The sequence below is a fragment of the Cydia splendana genome, chromosome 12 (genome assembly GCF_910591565.1).
Source record: "Cydia splendana chromosome 12, ilCydSple1.2, whole genome shotgun sequence".
In the NCBI taxonomy this organism is placed as follows: Eukaryota; Metazoa; Arthropoda; class Insecta; order Lepidoptera; family Tortricidae; genus Cydia; species Cydia splendana.
The window spans coordinates 12,793,441-12,817,682 of NC_085971.1; the positions used below are offsets into that span (position 1 = coordinate 12,793,441).

The window sequence follows — 24,242 nt, forward strand, 5'->3', positions numbered from 1 at the left end:
TGAATTAAACTTTTACGTGAATAAGCTATTTATACCGCTGACGCGCCGCTCCACATTCTTATCTCGTGTACACTACGCCTCAAGGATCTAACAGATGTTGAACGTTTGTAATTTAACGCACCTATAAATGTAAGTTTAATAAATATAGAACTTGAAAGCTGCGATAAGCGAGCAGACTCATCGTAACAGCTTTATTATGCTGTTTTTATTGAGTGTAAATAAATAGTTATATCCCTTTTCACTGCGTGGCTAGAGTAGGAGATTGTTTATTTGGCTAGTTTTATTGCGATGTTAAGTATTTTTGTCTCGCGCCAAGTTGTGAAACAAAAATTATTCCCATCGAAGATATTTTTAATGTGTAAATATCCTTTGCTTGGAAACTGGATTGTGACATCATTTTTGGCTGTCGCTAGCGACAGTCTGGTTTTGTCAGTAGTTTACCATTGTCTCTTAGTTTAGTTCACACTTGACTTGAACTTTGGCCTCTCTTAGATTTAAGTACTTAGGTATTTTCCTCTACCTACTACCTTATGCATTTTGATCATGATCATAGGATCAGTGATCTGTTTTGGAAGATCTTGTAAGAATACCTTCTAGTAAATTGTTCTTATCATCGGAATGAAAGGCTATAGCCTAAGAGGGTACATAAGAGAGGGAAAACTCGTAACTAGGTATCACAGATTACCAACCATTAGGTATACCGACCACACTTGTTCATCATCTAACGTCTCTTGTTGTTTGTTGCAGCGCGTCCGATGATCTCGGCGAGGCTCCCCGGCGAGGCGCTGGCCCAGCTGGGGCAGCTCGGGCCGCTGGGGCTGTACCCGCCGCCGCCGCCGGCCGGCATGACGCCCGAGTTCCTCGCCCCGCCGCCCCGGCCCTACGCGCGCTACGCGCAGCGCCGCCCGCGCGACATGCCAGCGCCCCCCGCCCCTCAATCTCCCTCGTTTCCTAGTTATCCGACCTTCCTCCCTCATCCCTCGTACGCGTACAACCTGTACCGGGCGGGCCCCCGGGCGCCGCAGTCGCCGGCCAACTACCCCCTGCACCGGCCCACGTCGGGCTTCGTGCCGCCGGCTCCGGCGTCCCATTCACCACCAGTGTCTGCGCCGGCGCCTTTACCTCCTGTCCACAGAGACGTAAGTTTCTATTGTTTTCTTTTGTCATTCACGAAATTGATTACATAATGAAACGTAATGGCAAAATAATCGTGTTTATTCTGGCGTGGTTGAAAGCGATGTCCTATGGTTCCGGTATATGAATTTGCATTTTGGCAACCTTTACGGCGCCTTCATATTTGTCACTCGCCCAAAACATCTCACGGTGCTAAGTCAGCTCACCGCTCCGATATACATATAAATTCTGCATTTTCCGCCTTGTTACTGCCAAATCTGCTTTCACAATCACTTTACACTTGCCACTATGTTGACACCGGTATTACCCTCACTGTAAAGCCACATTTCTAATTTATTCCTTTATCAATTTCAGGAACCACCAATTTCACCGGAGCGCGGCGCGCCCGCGGCATACTTCTGCCGTGGTGCCCTCATTCGACTCGAAGATGGTTCGCTTCGGCGCGTTGAAGAGATGAGGACAGAAGACTTTGTGATGAGCGCAGAGCACAGTGGGGACCTGGCGCTGACTCAATGCACGCTGCTACGGCTCGACGAGCGGGGCGACCGGCTCGCGCTCACACTGACGTACGATAGGAACCGGGCACAGGTTTGTACTTCTATTATAATTTATGTCCAAAAGGCAATGCCTAGAAGGAATCTTAAGATTCCATGAAGTCACTTGCTATAGAAACAACGTGTGTTTTTAACATGACACCTTTGTTTAGGATAATAGTGACCGAGAGAAACTCTAAGACTTTCAATTAATATTGACGTCCGGTAGTTTCGACTACAGAATTTGTTATGGTTGAGGCCATAGCCATCCCAGGTTTAACCACCGTAAAATGCTCCTGTCTCAATAGGCTTCTTGGCATTATTTGGTTCGAGTTATTTGGGTGTTGTTACCCTCTCGCACAAGTAATAAATATGATAAATTTCGTTTCCAGGTGGAGCTGGACTCGACCGTAGACCACCCGTTCTTCGTGTACGGGCGTGGCTGGGCGTCCTGCAAGCCGGAGCGCACGCTGGCGCGGTACGGGTTGCACGTCCAACGACTGCAAGTAGGCGACGTGTGCGTGTCTCTAGTCGCCAGGAAGCACGCCTCCGCGTCTCTCCCCGCGCACCCCTCCTCCGCGCCTCCTCAGACGCACCCGGAGAACCTCAGCGTTAAGGAAGACGCTCGCAAGCGGCGGTGGTCCGCTTCAGACGTGCTCGAAGACGACCGCCCCCTTCCAAAGAAACGCTGAAGCGTCGTGATCGCTCTTAAACTATCGTTTAGTTCGTTTCTTCCCGTAGTCGTCGCGGATTGTGAGCTGAATTAGTGATCGAACGCTTCATCTTCCTGCTATCTAACGAAATCAGCTTCGCAATATTCTCACGTGGATAGTGACAATAACCCAGTGAGTGATCGCGTGCCCGTGCGGCCGCGACCGTCCGCTGTACTATCGGGAACTCTAGGTGCTTTTTACTGTCCGGTGCTTCTGTCGCGTATGTGTACGACAATGTAAATATGTATGTAATTATGATACTTAGGTCAAAGTTCAATGTTACACTCCATGACTAAACTAAATGTATCACAAATATGTGAACGAACGTTTGCGCGATGCGTAGGAGAGCATATAAAAAATATTTTTGCACATATATACATACCGACACAAGTCAAATCATTAATCAAACTGTTTTTAGTTTAAAATTATATTGGAGTGAGAACCGAAAAACTTAATGAGCACAAAAATAACAATGTGTATGTTTCTACCAGATCTTATAGTAGGTTAGATTTTGTGATAAACAATGAGATTTTAAATCGCCAGTCCGTCGAGACGGCATTGCATATTATGTTAAACAAAGGTACAATGAATGTTTGGTAGGATAGCTATGGGCTTACGTTCTAAATGAGGAATGAGTTCCTTGCCTTTTCACCGTTGAGTGGGGCTGCTTTTCCACCAAATAGGTGGCTAATGCTAAAGGGTAAACGAGATCAAAACTAAACTACACCAAAAATGTGATTCAATTACGGTATTGACCAGAACTACGAGTAAAGTAAACGGCATAACGGATCAGGTTAATGAGATTAACTAGCTTCCAGCTCTCATCCGTAGCTCGCAATCCTTCACAAAAGGCACTTCGATGATTAATTGGATCATAGGTACCAACACATAATTAGCAACACAGCATGTCTGTAGGCAATTAGGCATCTCTGGTAGAAAAGCAATTTGACTCAGTTGGGGGCAGACGTAGCCCACACCCATGGTTGTGACAGACATATCCCGGCTCGCGAAACAGACAACCAAACAAACCCTGCTACAAGCTTCCCCTATTGGCTGTAGTAAGGACCGAACTTGCAGGTGGTGGCAAATTTATCTGACAAGTAATTTGATCGTGTATACATTATAATATCTATTCTAAAAATAAAATATATATGTACCTATATTATGACGTTGTTAGATGTCATCTCTATTGTTTTTAGACGTCCATGTGTAATACACATAACTTTTCTATGAGAAGATTGTTGTATACATAATAAACACACAGTCTGTGATATTTTGTAGTTATTGGTCAGAGTAGATATGAAGTATTGCTTGAATAAAGGAAATATATATGTTTAGAGTACTAAGTGCGTAAACGGTAAGGAGCTATATAGATGTCGTATACTCAAAAATTTCGCTGGAGGATACAAACAAAATACATAAACAAGTAGAGTCTGTGATTTTATACATATGTATATCGTTATACCAAATAACGACGAATGCAAAGGCCATATCAAAATCCAATTAATTTTAAATATTATTAAGTGAATATTTACCGTTCTTCATTTGGTATATTATTATTTGCATAATATAAATCGTAGAGTTTCACATGGATTTCCAACCGAATACTTACCTAATACGTAGGTATAATGTTGAGTGTAATGATATGGGTACAAGGATGTTTGCCATGCTAGGCGGGCCTGGCCCGCGGGACACGGGGTAGTACTTTCATTGTACCGTAAATGTTACGTGCTTGTTAATTGTATGTTAATTATTAGCGGCCGGCCCGGCACCGCGCCCGGACACGGCCGGCGGGGCGTAGATAAAAAGCTAATAATTTGTTGTATAATGTATGTAATTCTAGTTTTATCGTGTTTATTATTATATTTTGTAATTGTAATGAAAGATCTCATTTTATTAATCGGTATTTTCTAACAAGGCGCTTCATTAGATCATGACTAAGCCTACCTCACAAACTTGAGACCGGGCGGCGCGCGCCGCGGCCGGTCGCCAGCAAGTCGACAAGATCTCAATTTGATGAAAATAAACTTATAAAAAGACTGGGACGCTTTACTGAATGTTGTGGGATAGTAGTTTCTTTGAAGATATTACTTAAATTATGATATAGGAAGGAGCATTTATTAAGTGATCGGGCGCAACCGGCGCGACGCGCTGCGCTCCTATTCCAAGCAAGTCGCTCGACTCGATTAGTACAAAAATTCTTACAAAAAGTATTATTTCCCAAAATTTTCAATTCAGAAAGTATTAACTTAATTTCAATGAAGGGTGCTATACAAACTGTTTTCGTTGACGTGTCAAGCACGATAACATACTTAGGACATTAATGTCCCGATATTTGCAATATTTTGAGTGTAAATTGGCAGAATCAAAGTTCTTCCAAGACTAAAATCTATTGAAATGTACCAGTTTATATTCCAAGCCAGCTTCAGTTTTGTTCCCTTGAACTACTAACGTATGTTCTATGTATTATAACAATTGCAAGCCAATGTAAATTAGATATACAAAATCGATTTTAACTATTGTATTTACAACCAATAATTACTTCATGTGGAGTAGTTATCCCAACATTTATAAAACCATTGCTGTCAAGAAAGTTATATTTTTCCATCAACTTACATATTATGATCAGACAATACCTATTCAAATGCTATATTTGTAAAAGAGAATCAATAATATATATGAGGTAAACAAACTTGAGCATAATTAATTGATGACTTTGGACCAAGTTCCCAAATTTAAAAGAAAATCATAATTGACGAGAGGATACGTTTACACTGGGCGACATCTGTTATCAATGCTGACGATTAAGTGTAAACCTAAACGAGCCCTAAGCTAGGTTTAAGCCGGTCTAAGTTATTTCTGCTCAACTGATCGTCTCATTTTTGTAAACACGAACAAAGTTTCTGCATTACGCGATGAATAGCAAAACATTTTTTTCAACACATCAATAAAAAATATAGTGAGCAAACAGAAACTTTGGTCCTGTATCATTGAATACGTTTTATGTCACGACTGTTCTTAATGTTACGTGTTAAGGCCAGGAAATTATATAATTATATTCATCGTTAAGTTTATTTCCGTTTTATATCTTTAAAATTCGCTTGTCGACAATAAGATACATATGTAGCTAATTATTATTTTAATAACGTAGAGAAATGATCACTGCGGGTCTACCGCGAACCACGTTCGACGTGTTGCCTCCCTGTCACTTACGTACGAATTTACAAGTGCGACAGAGAGGCAACACGTCGAACGTGGTTTGCGGTAGACCCTCTGTTCTTGTGGTCGAGTGATCTTTGTATGAGTGTTCAAACGTAGAGATCGACTTTCGGCAACACATTGATATAGAAATAAAACGTAGAAATACTTGCAATTGTCTCTTTCCATCTTGGCGCTGTAGCAAGTCATTGATTAACGTGTGTGACAGAGATATACCTAATGATTTTGTAAGTACCTACACGAATGACTGGACTTGCGTTGCATAGTGACAATAGATACTTATCATATTTAGAGTGCCGTGTTTCGTCGTTGCCAACATAGTACATATGTAGTGCATAATTATTTTCCATCGTATTTTCACGGAAACGTACGAACGTGTCTTGCCATTTCAGTCAATCTCGGTGCAAAAAGTACTGAGATTGACTGGCGTAGCATGACAAATACGAACGTTTCCGAGAAAATACGAAGGAAAACAATTATGCTCTACATCTGTAACGGGCATTATTCCATACGCTATGACCTTATCATATCGGTATTGAGTCTCACCTTTACTTTAAACACAAAATAAATATTTGAGTCGGGGAGATGCGTATTGTACAGTCAGCAGCAGAAGTTGCTAAGCGGGCAAGATGTTCAAAATGACCTTGGCACGCTCTTATTCTCTTAACAATAAGGTCGCGTCAAGATCATTTTGAACACCTGGCCCGCTTAGCAACTTCTGCTGCTGACTGTAGCAACACTACCATAATCGTCAAATTTCATTTTTTTCGGTGTTGTCAATGTTATCATATTGTGTCGGTGTAGACTTAAATTACTGTAGGTACTACTCGTACAACATCTACAAGATTTCCTTTTTACTTATAAATATAATTATGTTGCAATGTATAGTTTGTCAAAGGACTATCCGTTTTCAATCATAGACAGAGAGAATCATAAGTACTATCTTTGTCTTACACTAGTACTAGCACCCAAAAGAAAAGGATGAGTATAGTTTTGCTGGTTCTTACTGACTGACAAATTGGTTTGACCAACTATATTTACTTTTAGCCTGAGAACACTGGTCAGGCATCGATACCGATTCTGGAGATAGGAGTTTGAGCGTGTCGAATAGAAGCCCGTTTTCCACAGTTCGTAGTAAACCTTCCCAACTAACCAAGTACTTCCGACAGAAGATTGTGCCATCTTACAGATTTCTTATTATATTCAACTATTTTGGTCAAACGAATGGCCAATAACTCTAGCCGCCCATACGTCAAACCTTGCCAAGCAAAGTGAAATTTTATTTTGTCAACACAAAGTTCAAATTAGAATGGAACAGGAGACCTTTTTATAGGTCTCTGGGCGGCTAGAGGATAAAGGAACACCTGTCTTTATATACGTTATTAACATATTCTTAATTATTGGTTAAAATCGACATGATATCCAACTTAACCTCAAACTAGTTCAGATAGAGTGACTGTCAAATAACAACTTTGATACATATATTTGTTACAAAATCACCTATCATTAGGAGTTTCTTTTAAAATTATAATAGAAATACAGATAGATGCTTTTACTGGAGAAGTTGTGTCATTTATGTAATAGAAAAATAAATATAAAATTGTTATATAATTATATGATGAATGGCAAAATATATATGTATATTTTATTGTATAGCGGAGTGAGTACTATTTCAGATTATGTAAATGGAAAATGTTATAGACCGAGATGTGTTAAAATAAGTTAACTGTTTGTAAAAAGAAGAGAAAATATGTATAACTGAATATTTGCTACAAGTGCGTTTTCTTTATAACCACCACCAATACTCGTACTTTGCGACCAACAAGCGTATTAAGGGGCCCACTGATTAACAGTCCGGCGGACGGAATCGGCCTGTCAGTTAGAACAAAAAATTGACAGTTCCGAACAACTGACAGGCAGATTCCATCCGTTAACTGTTATGAACAAGTCCGTCAGCCGTGTCGTGTGACAAATCCATAATACGCTTGCTGAAATTACAACAGCACCTGATTTAGGTAGTGATATAATATTTTGAGCTGATTGCACCAACTGTTGGTTATCATCATAATTACATTCACAATTTTAGCTATATCTACCAGTGATACCTATAGTAGCGTTATTTTAATCAATTTCTCAACTGCTGTTGGTGCAACACGTTCGTGAGTCTAGGTACCTACTTTAGTAAAAACGACATGATAATGCCACTTCTTTTGACCGCCATTACTAATCTACGTGTCAAGCAAAAGTAAACCTTATCGGAAACCATGGAAGTTCATTTTAAACTGTACTCTTTGTCGGCTAGCTATGGCGGCCAAAAATTTGATGGAAAAAAATACAACAAACAACAAGATTAAGCATATAAAACCTTAATAAGTCGTTATAGGTCTAGATTAAAATCGTAAAGCTTTATATTATTTATCCACGTAGAACGAAATTATCACTTCTCCCACCACGAACCGTTATATAGAAAATTAGAACAATGTAAGGTACATAAAATACTTCAGAAGAAAGACTTCACAAAATAGCCGCAACAGCGGAATTCATTATGTCCACTAAACTACTTTTAGATAATCCTCAGTTGCACAAATGTTCGTTAAATGATTTTGACATTTTTGACATATCTACATGGCTTATTTTAACATGATGATACAGATTATCAGGTCTATTTGACTAGCCATTGTCAGAGACTAACAACTACTAGCCGATAATAATCGTTTGTCCCTTTCAATCATACCAATACGTCGAAAAGGGACAAACGATTATTATCGGCTTGTCAACTTTAGTAGACGTTTATGAATAACGGGTATGTAGCTAAGCAGTCCACTTTCTCATCCATGCACCATCAGCTGCAAAAGTGCTTTATCAATGAATTCATTCATAATCTCTCCATGCGATTTCGCAGCTCACTGTGTGATGTACATTACAGACAAAGAAATACTAAAACGCGTAGTCTTACATACATACATAAGTACATACATACATACATCACTGGCTCAGTGACCCAAAGAGGATCTTGGCCTCTGACACAAGAGAGCGCCACTCTGCCCTATTCTGCGCCACTTCACGCCAGTTGGGTATTCCGAGGGCGGACAGGTCTTTTTGGGCTTCGTCACTCCAGCGGTATCTGGGACGCGTAGTCTTAGTGTTAAATATTGTATAAGTAGCAACCGCCACATTTAGCAGTTTATAACACATTTTAGTATGTCTCCCTTTATCTGTGGTTACATACTAGCGTCACTAGAGTATACAGTATATATAAAAATATGGGTGTAGCCAACTTATTCAAAAACATGTCCCATAGTTCTTAATTCGCTGACATAAGAGCTATGGGACATATTTTTGAGATGATTTGTGCACCCATATTTTTACAGTTGACTGTACATTAAGAGCGCTCTTACAAGAAAAGTCGAAATAATGCAAAATTGATGATACTAGTCGACGAAATTCAGGACTTTGCGCTCATTATTAGAAACAATGAGTACTTGTTCCAGTAAAAGCGTCTACTTATCTTTATAAATATCGTTGTAAATATTAGAAAAAGGACTTATTAAATTAGTAATGATTTTTTTTCTGATGGTCGTTTCCGAAAAACCCCGTGAAGCACTGAATGGCGAGCTCTTATTTGGAAATGTTGAGAATTTTACTCTGCTAAACCTGGCTATTTTGTATTACTAATACCCTGTACTTTAGGCATATCAAACTATATTTTTCCTACATACCTTTGAGAAAGAGAAAATCAAAGTAAAACGTACTCGATTTTCTCTCCGAAACAAGTGTCAATTCCTACGAAAATCTACTTAATATCGAAGTCATTTTCATACTCAAGCAATCTGCAACGTTTGCTTATACTGTTGGTATACATTAGTGTTTATGAAATTCTACTATAATTTTTTGGCAATTTTTTGAAAACTACTCTATATTACCGATGACGCGCGCTGCGCCAGCTCAGTGCCGCGGCAGAGCTTGTAGAGGCAGGACGTGTGTCGGTCGGCTCCGCACATTTTCAACGGCGACGACGAGGTTTTTTATCATTGTGTGCGGCGGGCGCCGTGTAAAACGCTATACTGTCTGCGTGTAAACCGCAACGAGAGACTTTGATCCTAGCACTGTTTTTATAGTATTATAATTTATAATGGTACAGTATAATAAACTACCGGACAGGATTAAAAATATTTGAAACGACCTGACATTCTATATGTATTTATTTGACTCAAGATAGTACTCAGGGTCTGATGATGGAGCCGGAAGGTGGTCACCGGTACCAATCAACCATGCAACTAAACCACTTCGTGTTTAGGCTCGTTTTATTCATCTCAACAAGATCTTTGACACAAGATAGTACTCAGGGTCTGATGATGGAGCCGGAAGGTGGTCACCGGTACCAATCAACCATGCAACTAAACCACTTCGTGTTTGGGTTCGTTTGATTCGGCTCAACAAGATCCTTGACTTAAGATAGTACTCAGGGTCTGATGATGGAGCCGGAAGGTGGTCACCAGTACCAATCAACAATGCAACTAAACCACTTCGTGTTTAGGCTCGTTTTATTCGTCTCAACAAGATCTTTGACTTAAGATAGTACTCACTGTACTCAGGGTCTGATGATGGAGCCGGAAGGTGGTCACCGGTACCAATCAACCATGCAACTAAACCACTTCGTGTTTGGGCTCGTTTGATTCGTCTCAACAAGATCTTTGGCACAAGATAATACTCAGGGTCTGATGATGGAGCCGGAAGGTGGTCACCGGTACCAATCAACCATGCAACTAAACCACTTCGTGTTTAGGCTCGTTTGATTCGTCTCAACAAGATCTTTGACACAAGATAGTACTCAGGGTCTGATGATGGAGCCGGCAGGTGGTCACCGGTACCAATCAACCATGCCACTAAACCACTTCGTGTTTAGGCTCGTTTTATTCGTTTCTATAAGATCTTTGACACAAGATAGTACTCAGGGTCTGATGATGGAGCTGGACTGTGGCCACGGGTACCAGTCTACCATGTAACTGAACCACTTCGTGTTTGGGCTCGTTTGATTCGTCGCAATAAGATGTTTGACACAAGATACTACTCAGGGTCTGATGATGGAGCTGATGATGATAGACAGGTACCCGTCGCCACCTTCGCGCTCCATCATCAGACTCTTAGTACTACCTTGTGTCAAAGATCTTGTTGAGATGAATAAAACGTGCCTAAACACGAACTGGTTTAGTTGCATGGTTGATTGGTACCGGTGACCACCTTCCGGCTCCAACATCAGACCCTGAGTACTATCTTGTGTCAAAGATCTTGTTGAAACGAATAAAACGAGCCTAAACACGAAGTGGTTTAGTTGCATGGTTGATTGATACCGGTGACCACCTTCCAGCTCCATCATCAGACTCTGAGTATCACCTAGTGTCAAAGATCTTGTTGAGACGAATCAAACGATCCTAACACGATGTGGTTTAGTTGCATGGTTGATTGGTAATGGTACCTTCCAGCTCCATCATCAGACCCTGAGTACTGTCTTGTGTCAAAGATCTTGTTGAGACGAATCAAACGAGCCCAAACACGAAGTTGTTTAGTTACATGATAGACTGGTACCCGTGGCCACTTTCCAGCTCCATCATCAGACCCTGTGTATCTTCAGTGTCAAAGATCTTGTTGAGACGAATCAAACGAGCCTAATCATGTTACTACTATCCGTGACCACCTTAATCATCATCAGATCCTCAGTACCAGTTCGTTTTTAAACCCTCGTTGATACAAACTTTACAACCTATAGGTACCAAATGCAATGACGAAACATGTAAATAAACGAGTAGGTAGGTACCTATAATTTCTTTCGAGTAATATACCTTCATAAGTACGAGTATGGGGCTATTCATAAATTACGTCGTTTCAAATGGGAGGAGTGGGGGGGGGGGGTCTGGACATCGGATGACGGTAACATGACCTAGGAGGAAACAGATTCATCCGAAGCTTGATTTTTGGATGATTTGAGGGGTGGGGGGGGTCAAAAATCGTCAAAAATAGATGACGTAATTTATGAACAGCCCCTATGTACATTTGCACTGCATTTAGTATTTTCGTACTTACCAAATAACAGTTTTAGAACTTTAAAAGTTAAGTACAGTTAGTGTTGTTATGGTTGATTTCAATATGCTTCGCGAAGGATCAAGAATGTTTAATCCATCATTGTAGTGCGAGTGTGGTAGAAGGGATCGGCATACTGAGCTCGCACGGCCTGCCGCAGCGCGTAAAATACCTAAACTCGCTCAACGCCGAAATGTAATAGCGCTCTTAAAACTTTCGTTTTAACATTTGTGCAACCCAATACAAAACTACTAGCACTAAATCTACAGGAAGCATCAACGTAATAAATAAAAATTAAATAAGTACTTACAAAGAGTTTATTATCAATAATCACAACAATACTATCTTCAGATGTCGGACTTAAGGTCCAGCAGCACTTTCTCGCCGGGCTTGAAGGCCGGCATGCCGAGGTACGGGCACGTCGCGCAGCGGAACGCGTCGCCAAGGTAACACTGCAAAAGGAAAGAAATTGTACATTACTGTGGAGGCTGGGAAGTAGGCAATCGGTTTCTACCTCTCTATCACTCTTGCTTATTCGATCGTTAGAGAGACAGATAAGGAAATTTCGTTTTTCGCGTTTTACGGTAGGCCACCTGTAAACAAACCGCCTTGATGCATCAATGTCATAGTGAAAACTTGTCAAAAAACTGTTTAAGGGCTAGTATGTATAAGTTACTCTATGGTTTACTAAACAAATTAGCAATACTCCCTATTAATTTCATTCATTCTTTATTGAGGAGACAGGGAAGTAGGCAATTGCTGGTTCGGTATTAGTTTTAAATGGACAAGCTGACGAATAGTCTCGCATCAGTCATTAATTTAGTTAAAAGGGTTTTACATGTATATCCTTTAACAAAAACCTGACTACATAAAATATTACCTATGCCGTAATTATTTATGGTTTTTCATCGGCAGTTCCACTACCAAATGCGCGAGGTATTTAGACTTAGAAAAATACACAAATCACTACTTAAAGGTATGCCTGTTGTCTGTATTTGAAGAGGTTCCCCGATTTCTTTAAAATGCCGTCATCAGATTCTGACCTGATGATAATGCAATCATCAACTATAAAGTATCTAATGTAGTAGTCTTGGAAAAATTGGAGAACATTACCTACACACAACAAACCAAAATCCTGACAAATTGAGAAATGTAGAAAAGTCGGTTAAAAAACTTTTCTCATTTTATATGTTTTACTAGTATTTATATAAACAAGTTACAACCTGGGCCGCCTTGCATAACAACTTGTATCTAATAACATTAGCGGAAGTCTGTTTCCAATTCCTTTGATTAGAAAGATACTTATATTTGCTATTAGTTGTAGTTTATTATGCGTAACCCAACAAGGTGGGCAGACACGGGCGTAGCCAGGTTTTAGTATCGGGGGGGGGTTCAAGAAAATAAAACGACTAAAAGTACATAAAATAACCCTTACACAAGAAAAATATTAGAGACTAGCTGTGCCCGCGGCTCCGCCCGCGTGGAATTCTGTCTGTGTCAGTAAGCGGCTAATTTCTAATCCTAATTTCTCTCCCTCTCCCCTGGAGGCGGAACTTGAAGTAAAGTTGACAGATGGATATGCTAGAGGACAGTAGTCCAGATAAAATATTTTAGGTACCACTAAATAAAACTACACTCCAAAATCAATAGTTTTTTTTGCCCTTATTATAATTTTACACGTGATTTTAACGACAGAGTAGGTGTATATCGGACGATACAGTAAGGTATACGCACGCGAGCGAAAGCGAAGCGGCCTGCCTGGCTAGAGCGCCACTCACCGTGGTCTTCTTCAGACTCCTGAGGAAGACCGCGAGCCGTTTGTAACCTCAATGCGTTGCGAGACTTTCGCGAATGATTCGATTTTTTTCGGGAAGGCATGGAAATGTGTATAAAATGCGAGTCCCAAATCGTTTGACTCCGCAAACGTCCAGTGCCGGATTAAGATATTTTGATGCTCTAAGCATTTCTAGACCGTGGTGCCCCCTCTCCCTAGGGTCATCAAGATTACATTGAATTTTTTTGGTAAATTGAGTGACGTTCATTGCCGCATTACAGCTGAGAATGGAAATCAGTCACATCATTTTATCACGAAAATTGACAGTGCCGCAGCAGTAACTTTGCAACAGAGTACCTAATGCGGCTGTAATCGCCATATCTCAGAATGTAATTGAAAACGCGAGCGGAGCGAGCTCGAAAATTTTTCGATATAAAAACGCAATTTGATAGACAGTTGTACATTTGTACTTTATAGTATGGAAATCAGTCACATAATTTTATCACGAAAATTGACAGTGCTGCAGCAGTAACGTAGCAACAGAGTAATGCTGCTGCAGTCGCCACCCGAAAGTCACCTTTGTCATATCTTAGAAAGTAATTGAAAACGCGAGCGAAGTGAGCGCGAACATTTTTCGATATAAAAAACGCAATTTGATAGACAGTTGTACATTTTTACTTTTAGTATGGAAATCAGTCACATAATTTTATCACGAAAATTGACAGTGCTGCAGCAGTAACGTAGCAACAGAGTAATGCTGCTGCAGTCGCCACCCGAAAGTCACCTTTGTCATATCTTAGAAAGTAATTGAAAACGCGAGCGAAGCGAGCGCGAAATTTTATGGATATAAAAAACGCAAATTGATAGACAGTTTTACATTTTTACTTTTAGTATGGAAATCAGACACATCATTTTATGACAGTGCTGCAGCAGTAACATTGCAACAGAATAATGCTGCTGCAGTCGCCACCTGAATGTCACCTTTATCATATCTTAGAAAGTAATTGATGCGATCCGATAATCGACGATGGCGGAGAAATCCAAAATCCAAACCACCGTATACTATAGGTAATAGTTAGTAATCAATGAAATATGCCGCACGCCTGTTCTTATTTTAATTCTATGAATGTTAATATTCTGAACTTTTCGGGGGGGGGTTTGAACCCCCAAAACCCCCCCCCCTGGCTACGCCCGTGTGGGCAGATCAAGTCTGTTCTACCCTGGACACCCTGGACACCCAACTACATGTCGCGCTTCACGATGCCCAAAACAGTCACAGATGGCGGGACACCGTCAAAGAGAAGCTGATTCCACGGGGATTTCACGACCCTCAGCATTCTCAGCAATGAGGAACACAACGCGAGAAGAAGTTTATTATGCAACACGGCCCTATTTGAGCACAAGGATACTTACGCTTCCACAAGAAGACTTTGGAGTCTCCTTGACCTGTCCATTGAGTTCCTCAGCCAAACCGCACGAGCAATCCGCACACGCCTTCCGCTTGCCCGTTGTGGCACACACTGGAAAATAAATAAACAAATATTATGAGACAATCTTATACAAATCAACACTCATTGCATGACGCTATATCTCAACGGTCTTATTTTTTTTTATTAGCCTACTTTGGTGTCCCACTGCTGGGCAAAGGCCTCCCCTCGTTTTCTCGACTCGACCCTGTCATCGGCATTTTCCCACCATTTGGGGTAGAATGCGTCCAAATCGTCCCGCCATCTCATTTTCGGTCTGCCTGAACTATCTATGGTCTTATTATGTTGATGTTATTATTTTAGTCCCTTTTTAGTTTTAAAATTATGAGTCTTAACCCTTTACCGCATACGAAGCCATATATGGCGGATATGATATTCAACTTTATTGACAGCTAATAAAGTTAAAATTTCAACAAATATTTTTTATTACATGCAGTAAGGGGTTAAATATTTTTTGACGCTAGGGCCATGAGGGCCTTTGGCTGTAGTGATGGGTAGGACATCAATTTAAAATGAGTTTGTATGAGTACCTCATTTTCTAAAATGAGGTGTTACAATGTCTTACTTCAAATGAGGTGAGGTACTAGCATATATTCAGCGTCGACTATTCCATTAACTCCAACGGCGACAAAAATATTTAATGTATATACATATTTATGTATTCATCACTTCCTTTATAAATAAATAAGTAGTAATATTTAATTGGAGTGCAATTCTGGAGGTTAAGAATAGAACTTTTAGGAGAAAGATAATTTTAGAATCAAACTAAGAACATAAAGTACCTAACTTAATTTGCTGCTTTTATGAAACTTGTTCTAATGTAGCTCTTTTTTATTGTTAGATTGTTTAGACCTCCTCCTTGCTACTTGATATAATTTTAAGTATAATAATCACTAGCGACCCGCCCCGGCTTCGCACGGGTTAGCAAATTATACACCTAAACCTTCCTCAAGAATCACTCTTTTGATAGGTGAAAACCACATGAAAATCCGTCCAGTAGTTTTTAAGTCTATCGCGAACATACAAACAAACCCACAAACAGACAGACGCGGCGGGGGACTTTGTTTTATAATATGTAGTGATATATTTCATAAGTACCTATTAACCATAAAACTACCACATTTTTAACAAACTAAGGAGAACAAATTCAATATTTTCACTAGTCATTATTATATAGAAGTGACTAACTTACCACCTCAGATAATTTAACAGTAATATCATCAATATGATAATAAACAAAGCACCATTCGCGCCTGCCGCACCGGCTACATTTACACTTCATTTTTTCATGCAAAAGGCACCAAGGAAGATCCGCGGGTATATTTACTGGCAAAAACTATGTCCATATTTTTTTGTTATGATTATAAGAATTATCACTAGGTATTAGGTATTAGAGAACTAAAATTAACTAGGTAGTGAACGAAGTACGAACAAAATAAATATAAATATGTCATAATCATAACTTGACAGTTCGAAGTCGTTTGTTTACAAAGAATGTTAATAAAAAGTATTGCAAATTCAAATCGGTATAATTTACATCTACATTTTTATTTTACCTATGAAAATTATACTTACTTTTTATTTAATAAACTTGAAACTTATTGAAATTATCATAAATTGTGTACGCTACCGTATTATATTTCAATAATATTTAAGTTACTTAAGGGATTTCTGTTTCTAAGCAAGCTTCGTAAATGCCCGCCTGGTATACAGAGGGCGTACCGCGAACCAAGTTCGTCATGTTGCCTTCCTGTCACACTTACGTACGAATTTACAAGTGCGACAGAGAAGCAACACGTCGAAATTCGTTTTGAGACTGATTTCTCGCGCCATTTTGACACGTAAGTTAGGATCAAAAAGGCGTAAGATGTATGAAAGCTTGCAGCGCTTACGCTTGTTGTCTTTCGTGTTTAATTTTTAACGTATTTTCGGTGGTGACGCGAGGCGATATTGAAGTACGGCGCGTGTCTGTCTCACTCCCTCTTTGGGTATTTCTAATTCATTGTTTCATTTTGAAAGGATTGAGGTGTTCATGTCACAGAGAGGCGGTGTGTGGTACAAACTCAATGCTTTTCTCGGTGGACCTTTTGTCGTTGCAATAAGGTTTGTAGTTCGGCAGTTGACAGTGTGGACCATTACGTCCATTACTCGTTTCTTCATTTGAGTTTTGAGTGTCGGCGAGCGGGCGAGCACCTCGAGCGCCTCGCGCGATCCAGGGACTCTCTTGCGAGGTTATGAGGAGCGTATGAGTTTTGAAGGTCGCGAGTGAAATTGAAAGGATAAGAGTTTTTTTAAATTTGAAGTGTGTGAATGATTTGTGTGGCAAGAGGTGTTTGTGATGCGCGCGAGTAAATGAGTAAAATGAATAGAGGAGTGATGTAAGACATTTTTGCGGTATGAAGTACTGCGACAAATTAACAAAATGAGTGGTACAAATGAGGTGCCTCACGAGTGAGCGACTCAACACTATTTGGCTGGCCTGCATTATTTTGGCGTGCCAGATTATAGCCCTCTTGTTTTTTTTTTCAGGCCGTAGTTTGGAGACCCCAGTGTGGTAAGGCCATTAATTTAACGGTTAATTCAAAAATCACAATGTGAAAAAGAGGACTTGAATTAGATCCGACGAAAAGGATCACAAATAATTAATGCATATAGGTAAGCTACCTCAGGCACTCAAAATTATCTTCACAGTATAGTGTAGTAAATGAAGCAAGTGGTTGTATGGAGACCCATGCATTAATTTCTCAGTCGATGAAATTTAGCTAGGTTATTGTATAGCATGAGCCGAGACTAACATATAAATATCCAAAAAAAAAAACACTCCTAAGTTAGGTAAAAACACAAATCTGATTATATATTGAACCGAGTAATTGCTCAGTCCAAAATTATTTTACAAAATAAGTTATTTGTATCAGTATGTAATACTAGAAAAAAATCTAAAAGTTTTGTCAAACATGAGAATATTTTTTTATGATAATTCCTTTTTTTGCCGCTCATTTTCTACGGAAAATTGCTCTGTCATTTTTTTCTTCTTATATGATCTTAGAATATAATTTGGCGCAGTGGGTAAGAAAATCCAAAAAAAATGCGTACCCAAATGTATGTATTATAGAACTATTAAAAACTGAGAGTGGAAATTTTTTAGATTTTCATTTTGTAGGTATAAAACGGCAATAAAATGGCATTCCAGTGCAAAAATTAGACTGAGCAATTTTCCGGTCCAAGACACGCCAAAAAATTATATTTTATTAATACTGGGATTTCTGCTGGGTTATTTTTTTGATATTTCATATATTGTTGCAATACGTTACATGAATATGTCCGGTGAAGAAAGTTTGAACGGAGCATTTTTCCGTAAAAAGTTATTAACGATTGAAGACTTTAGGTATTTACTTTAATTCTATTATTATTATTCTTTGGAAATTTATAGAATACTTTTTATTTATTGATACTCTATCATACTGTAAAGTTTTTTCTGGCTGAGGAATTACTGCGGGGTCCACTACCTTTAAGGGGCCCACCGATTACCAGTCCGCCGGACGATATCAGCCTGTCAGTTGACCGCAAAAGGCCACACACTAAACAGTTCTCTGTCAGTTTTCGGCCTGACGACTTACACGAACCGATAGTGTGTGGCCGCCTGACGATTCCAGTCAGCGCCGACAGATATCCGCCGGACAGTCCGTGGCCTCGAGTCCAGTCAAACACACATCATGAGGTAGCCGGCCGGCGATCGACACACGTTACAGCATTAGTAAATTCTACTTTATTCCTAGTACTTAAGAGTTCATAGTCCCTAAAATAAGCATACGACTTTTTGTCTTCGAACATCACGGATCCAATACTTAATTTATGACGCTGATATTTGCTTGTAATTTCATACACAATTTTAAGGCCAGTAGACCTTATTAACCTTAAATACGGTGGGGCTTCTGTCAAATTGAAATAGAATCAGTAAAAAAAAAAACAGATATGTACGTTAGTAAAATTCAACTTTAATTCTAGTATAGTTAGAGTTCATAGTTGGTTCATAGGCATCATTTTAATTTTAAGGCATGAATACAACAATGCGAAGGTTGCATAGTATCTAGTTTGTCAAGACTTTTCTTTATTTATCATGTTGTTACCTCGCAACTGTTGTTTACTGTCAGTCAAAAATAAATGTCATAGAGAGAATTATAACATAAACCTTATTTTTTTCTCTATTAATTTTAAATGTGACATGTTATTATAGTATTTGCATGGCTTATATATTTGAAAATACAGACTTGATTATTGATTGCTGGAAGAGTAAGTAACCGAGTAATAAAAAAGGAGCAAATATTGAAAGATTCAAATAGGGAAATTAGCGTCCCAATATAACAACACTGGTTAAAATTTTAATAGTTCTCAAGACAACGCCGGGAGGTATACCTTCGATGGCGTTCACGGCAGCTAGCAATGAAAAGACTAAGTAGCTATTGTGCGTTTTGATTCCGCTATAAAGACACGTGGTAGAAACACTAGCGCAAGTATGGAGGTACCTGCTTAGACAAGAGATAAGACCTACGCTTGAAATTCTTCAGCTACAAGTGGGATCGGAATTATGACATCATTAATTCATTCCGTTTTAAGTTAAGAGAATATCTGGAGCAAACTGTGTTCGGAGTTACAGAGCGTGGCGTGGCGATATTACCTACCCGAAATTCTCGTAATATGTGACAATTATTACAAAAAAAGGATATGGAGTCACAAGCTGCAAGCGGTGGATTCAACATACTTTTACTTACACCGGCTCTTATTTAGTTACTATCTATGTATACCAAATTGAAAGAAATGAAAATACTTTACTGTTATGTTTTTGTTATATTCATTATACTCTTTTAAACCTTTTCTACATAATATTAGGTCTACTTGGCCGTTACCCGAGTGATTTTTTTGTTTGATACCTTGTAATAAATAATTTGGCCAAGCCCGAGATAGCTCGAGGCATTTAGTGTTCCGCTCGCATCGTTATATTTTATAGAGGTTGTTTGCCTGTTTTTAGGATTCCGTATTCAACTACCCTATAGGAACCCTTATAGTTTCACAACCCTTGTAGTTTTTACTATATATTTAATATATCATTAATTCATCTTCGGCGGGAACGGACTCGATTAGATGCATAGCCTGCATCAAAAGTACGTCGCGGGGACGGTAATTTATGTTTTGGGAAAGTATCCTATGAAACTCAGTGACACATTCATCCTCGATGTAATCATTTGCAAGTATATACGAAAAGCGAGCCATTGTATTCGACAACAACCTAGTGCGTAGGTGGCACCTTTGTGGCACATACAGTAAACAAACCACATTGACACATCACACGTCACGTCAATCACATGGCCTACCGCGAAACAAGAAAATCGAAATTTCGTTATCTAATCTCTCTATCACTCTTGCATATTCGAGCGATAAAGAGGCAGATAACTAAATTTCGATTTTCGCGTTTACCGGTAGGCCCTTGTTAACAAACCACCTTGATGCATCAATGACATATTTTATTGTCTGTGAAAACATGTCAAAAACAGTTTAAGCCACAGTATGTATAAGTTAGTCTATGAATTTACTGAGTCGGTAGTGCTGCACTCTGGCGGCAGAACATTGCAGTAATATCCCCTTTTAACCAGGTTTCACTATAGTAGTCAAAAATATGTTTACATTTTTTGCCTTATTACAAAGGAATAAGGTCCAAAAGTGTAAACATTATCTTTGACGTCGACTGTCCATTTTGATGAAAAAATTAAACTAGTTGAAAAACATGAAACTGAAGGCTCTCGACTGACAGCAGATGACGGCCAACAGGCCACCGGCCGGCTATCTGATAATGTGTGTGTAAATTGGACTGCAGGCCACGGACTGTCCGGCAGATATCTGTCGACGCTGACCGGAATCGACGAGCCGTAGTTCGAATAGCCGTCAGTCCAAAATCTGAAGTAGAACTGTTAATGTGTGGCCTTTTGCGATCAACTGACAGGCTGATATCGTCCGGCGAACTGTCAATTTGTAGGGACCTGTCAAAATTATATCAGACTATTGCCGGCGGACGGCCGTACGGTGGGAAACTGACGACTCGTCTGTAGTCGCAGAGGTGGCAGCAGACCATTGCCGGCCGGCAATAATCGCTTATGTTTGTGGACGTTATTGGTCTAGGACGGCAGGCCGCCCGATAAGGCCAGAGACTGCAGGCGGACTGGTAATCAGTGGGCCCCTTTATTTACTACACTAGTACCCAAACTTCAATGTTAATAAGTATGTCTTTTGAGCAGTTTAGAAGTGTAGCTATTTTTGAAACCATTCAAAAACAATGATTCATGGTAATGAATGTCTTACTTTGTTTCAAGTCAATGCAATACGGAGTCACTGACTTTTTAAGATTACGCAACATTACGAAAACGATCCCTAATGCTTCGTATTACAGTTCAATTTCAAAATAAAGCACCTGTAAACAGTAGGTGAATTGAATCGCCGCGTCATTCATACGTGACGGCGTTCAGCCAATTCGCAACACAAAACCTCGGAGCGGCGCGTCCGTTGGAACACAAAACCTCAATGTTTATATCGCCGCGCTATGATTATCAAATCAGATACGTAACTGTTATTATTGTGATGATTTTTGAAGGATTTGCAACATCATTATGTTTTACATAATGAATTAGGTCACATAACCAATTTTCATTATACTGTATATTTATTTAATTTATTTTCTTGTCCTCACAAGTATTTTAATGATAATGGAGTACAGAAGCGTCAACAAAATTAAATATTATTAAGCAAATTATGTTTTTTTTTTATAGAAAAAAGCATGTATCAACATTTTACACTGTTAATTCTTTTAATTAAAACAAGTTACTTTGCTGTTTAAAAAAGTATGATGTGTAGTGTAACAGAACATAACTAAAATAATTCAATCTGTCATTACAAACTGTAACTTTAACCTTTGAATTTTAAAATGTAGGTACTTGTACCAGTTGTATAATGTATAAAATGTTATTGCTTACCTCTGAGTGATTCTTTATCAGGTTTCTTGAGATCATCCTCGTCCAGCAGTTGGTCGGAGTCAATGATGTCATCATCATTGCCCCCCGTCCAGGCCGCCTCCACTGTGTCATCCAGTTTCCATACTGCTGGCTTGCTGCCTAGTTTCAGTTGTGCTTTTGATCCGACCTGGAATTGGTTGTAACATTTTATAGATTTGTCTTGCATATGGCTATTACAGATTTTTCTGTACTAAAAATTTATGATTTCTTTTTTCTAGCCTATTTCTAGGGAATGCTGTGGGTCTGTATGGCAAATACCAGGGATTCTCAGTTCTGTTACTTTATTAGTATAAAGAACTCTGAGTACTCCGATATTCCATATCTCTAGCGGTTGGCATTTCTAGTTCTTACACAACATAGTTTCTTCCCAGTTTTAAGCTTATAATCCATTATTTACTTATAATCATAAAATTTACGATGTCTGGTAATAAGGGATTATTAGGTATTTGACAACCAAATGAATAATCAAAGATTTCTTTGTCAATACTTTTAAAAATAGAATTTTCCATATTTTAATCTTTAATTTGGCATCATACCTCAAATTTAGGCTTCTCCGCTGTGTAGACACCATCAGCTTGTGTGACATTGAGGAACCCATTTAGTTTCAATGCTGTGCTGAGGTCAGATGCATCCTTGGCCACCAATTTGCCGCTGGGCTTGAGGAGCTTGATCAGGGTTGCCAGGAGACTGTCATTGTGGGTGATGGAGTGTGGAGGGACGATGTTTGAGAGTATGACATTGAAGGATGACTGTGGCCTTGAAGCTGAAAATTTTTAATCATTGCATTAAACTGCACATTGCTATTACATTTAAGGAATGATATTGTAAAAGAAGTTGATGCAATATTCTTTATAGCCAGGCAATTTTACCAATACAGCTGAAATTACATATATTATACCCTAATAGAAGTAGTAAGTAGTAGTAGTAAGTGAATGATTTCATAAATATTTAGTTAGGTACTTGCTAGCTAAATTACTAACACAACATATATTATTATGTATAACTATTTATAATTTATATGAATAAAATTGCAATATAAAACGCGGCTAGCGTTGTTGGGTCAATGCCGCAGGCGGACCTTCTGGACGGGTTATTCTAATACTATACACCGTGTTTTTATTGAATTCCGTTAACTTCGGGGTATAGTTAAGTATGTTTATAAGAACTAAATGGCATAGTTAATTTTCAAAAAAAAAAATATTTTTTGTTTTCTTTTTTGTTTTTTTTGTTTAAAAAGTAATTAAATGTAGCATATAGCGTTGTTGTAACACGGGCATTACATTTAACTCAACCAAACAATTGAAATCTGTGACATATCAATGTCATTTCGTACATCAATCAACCGAGATTGTACTTAAGTTTAGTAGCAAATGTATGAACTCATTCTAAACACTAATCAATATGTAAGCCGGCCCTAAGGCAAGTGTACACGCTTGTAGAGGCCTTGTAGTAAAAAAATAAATTATGGATTATCTCCGAAATGGACTTAATTAGAACATCGGTGTCTTTGAGAAAGTTACTTGATTTAAGCTCAGGAATGCACCCTTGAAATTAACGGAAATCAAAAAAAACACGGTGTAGTTATATGTTGATTCTTTTCATAACATAGATATAGATAGCAATAATTTTAAATATTTTATAAGCCCTTGGCACTGCTGGATTCACTAAATATGGTGTAATATAGCACGTTTATAGTATTATACCTCATAGTAGTGTTACAGGTAGGGATTTGAACTTACTTTCAGTAATCATTTCCGAGTTTTCGAGAACGACATTTCCATTGTTGGTCGCACTTCGAATATCGGCCACTATTTTGCTCAGCTCGTTCTGTTCGCTGCCTTTCCAAATAACTAGCACATTATCGCCGCTCTTTAGGGCATTCATTGTGGCTTGCGGTCAAACGTATTCTCTTGATGATTGATCTCTTCCGTTTGTGCTCCGAGCTTGTAATTTATGAAGGAACGAATGATCAATATTATTGTAAGACGCTTGAGTGTGTCTTGGTGAATCAATAACTACGCGGAGACTAGGTTGTTTTATGAATGAGCAGTTGATTTGCAGTGAATCGTAATAAATAGCGTTAGAAAAATTAGTAACGTGTGTACGTGATGTCGTACTTGCGTGAAATAGATGACAATTGACAATCACTTATGGGGTTGCCTTATATGAATGCTATTAAAACCTGAAAAAGTTGTGATTGCACACTGTTGTCAAAAAACCGAAATACCTATTATATCTAGTATTTT

At 39.0% G+C, this 24,242-nt stretch overlaps 2 protein-coding genes and 1 long non-coding RNA gene across 3 annotated transcripts in view; 2 read left to right on the top strand and 1 right to left on the bottom strand.

Moving 5' to 3' along the window:
• The window catches only part of LOC134795539 (ataxin-1), a 45,183-nt gene extending 37,809 nt beyond the window's left edge, over positions 1-7,374 (top strand). Inside the window, exons 2-4 of the mRNA XM_063767428.1 lie at positions 748-1,139; positions 1,489-1,722; positions 2,060-7,374. Coding sequence (XP_063623498.1) covers positions 756-1,139; positions 1,489-1,722; positions 2,060-2,359 — 918 coding nt within the window. The 5' untranslated portion in view covers positions 748-755 and the 3' untranslated portion in view covers positions 2,360-7,374. The remainder of the gene's footprint in view (positions 1-747; positions 1,140-1,488; positions 1,723-2,059) is intronic.
• LOC134795579 (uncharacterized) overlaps positions 1-24,242 on the top strand; it is a 265,880-nt gene that overhangs the window by 128,915 nt on the left and 112,723 nt on the right. The window lies entirely within an intron of this gene.
• LOC134795546 (anamorsin homolog) lies at positions 11,979-24,112 on the bottom strand. The gene is made up of 5 exons (XM_063767438.1): positions 23,736-24,112; positions 22,533-22,759; positions 21,958-22,123; positions 14,865-14,971; positions 11,979-12,129 (listed from the first exon to the last, which is right to left on the bottom strand). The coding sequence occupies exons 1-5, from the start codon at positions 23,878-23,880 to the stop codon at positions 12,025-12,027; spliced, it is 750 nt and encodes a 249-aa protein (XP_063623508.1). The 5' UTR covers positions 23,881-24,112; the 3' UTR covers positions 11,979-12,024.